Source organism: Arachis ipaensis, chromosome B07, assembly GCF_000816755.2.
Source record: "Arachis ipaensis cultivar K30076 chromosome B07, Araip1.1, whole genome shotgun sequence".
Lineage (NCBI taxonomy): Eukaryota > Viridiplantae > Streptophyta > Magnoliopsida > Fabales > Fabaceae > Arachis > Arachis ipaensis.
The window spans coordinates 35,693,535-35,696,601 of record NC_029791.2 but is presented as its reverse complement, the minus strand read 5'-3'; the positions used below and the strand labels follow the sequence as shown (position 1 = coordinate 35,696,601).

General features: G+C 43.1%; 1 protein-coding gene across 1 annotated transcript; it reads left to right on the top strand.

Annotated features, from left to right (window-relative positions):
• Nucleotides 697–2,495, top strand: LOC107607096. The gene is made up of 3 exons (XM_016309082.1): nucleotides 697–974; nucleotides 1,211–1,775; nucleotides 1,872–2,495. Exons 1-3 carry the CDS (start codon nucleotides 697–699, stop codon nucleotides 2,493–2,495), a joined length of 1,467 nt encoding a protein of 488 aa, XP_016164568.1.

Sequence of the window (3,067 nt, the reverse complement as noted above, 5' to 3'; positions counted from 1 at the left end):
TTCTTCTTCTTTTCTCTACGATGTCGAAAGAGAAAGTCTGATACTAAATACTCCCCCATCAAAACTTGTAACTCTCTCTTATCTTCTCTTTTTGTTAACATATAAGAATGCAGTTGAAAGTCTTGAAACAAAATCATTTTTAATTTGAATTTGAATCAAATTTCGTCCAATTATTTTTTTGGGTTGAAAATTGTTTGGTATCCAACATTAAAAACATACATTTATTAATCATACACAATTTCATGTGTCGAACATAGAATATTCCACTTGTCGAACAAATTAAAGGCTACAACTACATTCTTATTATATATTAATAGTCACTCCAAGCTGGGTCGGGTTGACAACGGATCTGGAAGAAGCAGCGGGTCAGCCATTGAGCCCACGTTGCTAGTGAATTCTCATGCGCTAGGGGTTGCGTGCGACAAGCTTGTTGAGGAAGGGGCCTGTGTTGGAGGTTGCTATTTGGTACTCTCCGGAGGGGTGGCCTCGAGGCGCCAGCTGGGCAGCGTGGTAGGGGCTGGGGCGACGACGGGTACACACGCCACCAGTGTTGTTGACGGTAGAGTTGCTCACGAGGACAGATCCAACCCACAGCAAAAGTCGGTGTAGGGAGAAGCCACGCAACTCGCCTTCGGTGGTGCGCTGGTTAGGGACATCGCTGGCAGTGACCGAGAAGCAGAAGGAGGGAACTATGATATGCTGGCAGGGGTTTGTGGTAATGATTCACACTATGAATGGGATGATAGAGCAGTGATAATGGTTGAGGGGCTGCAAGGGGATGGGGCTGCAAACGTAGGGGCCAATGATGCTTTTATTGATGGAGCCAACTCTGAAAATAGTGAGGTTAATGAAGAATTAGCCAATAAAAGCCTAGAAACTAACCTCTCTGGCGGCAGAATTCGTGATAGGGAAGGCTACTTGCGAGAAGAAGGGAACGGTATGGATGACGAGGATAGGGACAATAATTGTTCAAGGTTGGATGAGTAACGGATAGAAAACATAAAGACTTGGGAGTTAGCAAAGGAATCTGGAGCATTGCTATACGATGAAGAGGACGACATTATGTCTATTCTACAAGAACAAAATGAAGAAATTGCGCGAAAAAGAAGTATGGTAAAACTGAAGGCTAAGGCAAGACGAAGCATGCCCAAAACTCATAAAAAGGTGTGTAATAATGTTTTAAAATAATTTTCTGTTCTTGGAATGTTAGGGGGCTAAGGGGTGATGGGAAGTGTAGGATGGTAAAAGACCTTAGGAGGAAACACAGGTTGAACATGTTAGGTGTAGTTGAGACGAAAATGCAGACAGTAACAAGGTTTGATGTGTTGAAATTTTGGGGAAATGATGCAGGGTGGGAGTATGTAGAGTCTATTGGAGCATCTGGAGGTATATTGTTAATATGGGATGATGTTTGGTTTAAAAGGAAAAATTGTTATAAAGGTGAGAGATGGCTGTGTGTTGAGGGGGTTTTCTCAGAGAATAATGTTAACTGTGCATTTTTCTTGGTTTATGGTGCTCATACTCGAGATGAGAAACTTGTTGTGTGGAAAGAGTTGAGTTACGTAGCTAGGCTGTGTCAATGTCCCTACTGCTTCTTGGGGGACTTTAATGAAATTGTACAAGTAGAGGAGAGGCGAGGTTATGAAAGCCTACCTTTGTCGGCAGAAGATTTCAAGAATTGGATAAACGACATGGATTTGGTGGACTTGCCGATTACTGACCAGAAGTTTACATGGTTTAGAGGATGGTCCTGCAGTCGTATTGATAGAGCACTGGTTAACTTAGAATGACTTGAGGAGTTTTCGGAGACTCGATTAAGAGGTGGTCCACGGGGTCTGCCAGATCATTGCCCTATAATTGTGGAAGATAAGAGACCTAAGGATGGACCAAGACCATTCCGAAGTTTGGATTCGTGGTTTACACATGAAGGTTTTCTAAGGTTGGTTAAGGAGGAATGGATAGGGTTAGGAGAGGTACGATTCACGGATAAACTGAAGGCTTTGTCTGTTCCGATGAAAAGATGGCATAGAGATAAGTTTGGTGACATGGACAACAAAATCATGAAATTTGAGAAAGAGATTAAGAAGATAGATGATATGGTGGGTGACAGGGAGTATGATGGTACGGTTGAAGCAAGAAGGTGGGCACTAGTGGCATCTTGTGAGAAATGGTATGTGAGGAAAGAATTACATTGGAAGCAGATGTCAAGGTCTAGCCACGCGAGGTATATGGATAAGAATACGAGATACTTTCACAATTTAGCTTCTGCGAGAAGGAGGAATAATAGGATCGATGCTCTGGTTATTAACGGAAGATTGATAAGGAATCAAGCTAGGATTAAGCTTGCCATTAGGGGGTTTTATAAGGAGTTGTATCACCAAGAGAAGTCTCCTAAGGTGGGATTCAGAGATGGTTTGGTAAAAATGATCAGTGAGGAAGACGCATTGGCTTTAGAGAGATTATCGACACCCGAGGAGGTTAGAGAGGCAGTTTGAGATTGTGAATCATCCAAGGCGCCAGGTAGTGATGGCTACAATATGAACTTTATTAAAAAGTGTTGGGATGAAATTGGTGCTGATTTTACTGCAACGGTTATGGGTTTCTTCCAATTCTCCAGGTTACCGGCAGATGCTAATGTCACTTGGGTGGCGTTGGCCCCCAAGTTTACTGGTGCTAAGGAAATCAAAGACCTACGCCCGATTAGCATGGTGGGATGTGTGTATAAGGTAATTTCGAAGATGCTAGTTAGGAGAATGCGAGCAGTCATGCCAAGATTAGTAGGCGAGACCCAGAGTGCCTTTGTCAAGGGTCGTAAGATACATGATGGGCCTTATTGTGTGTGAAACGGTCCAGTGGATCAAACTGAAGAAGAAGCAAGCAGCAATAATAAAGCTAGATTTCCAGAAAGCATACGACAGAGTCAAGTGGAGTTTTGTCGACATTGTCCTGCAAAAGATGGGGTTTGGTCGAAGATGGAGGAGTTAGGTTATGGAATGCGTCAGTACGTGCTCTATGTCAGTATTGATAAATGGCTCGCCTTCTAAGCCGTTCAAAATGGAAAGGGGCT

Coding starts and splice junctions, on each gene's coding strand:
- LOC107607096 (XM_016309082.1), top strand. CDS start 697: ATGCTGGCAGGGGTTTGTGGTAATGATTCACACTATGAATGGGATGAT. Junction 975..1,210: donor AGGGACAATAATTGTTCAAG/GTTGGATGAGTA, acceptor TTGGAATGTTAG/GGGGCTAAGGGGTGATGGGA. Junction 1,776..1,871: donor GTCGTATTGATAGAGCACTG/GTTAACTTAGAA, acceptor GTGGAAGATAAG/AGACCTAAGGATGGACCAAG.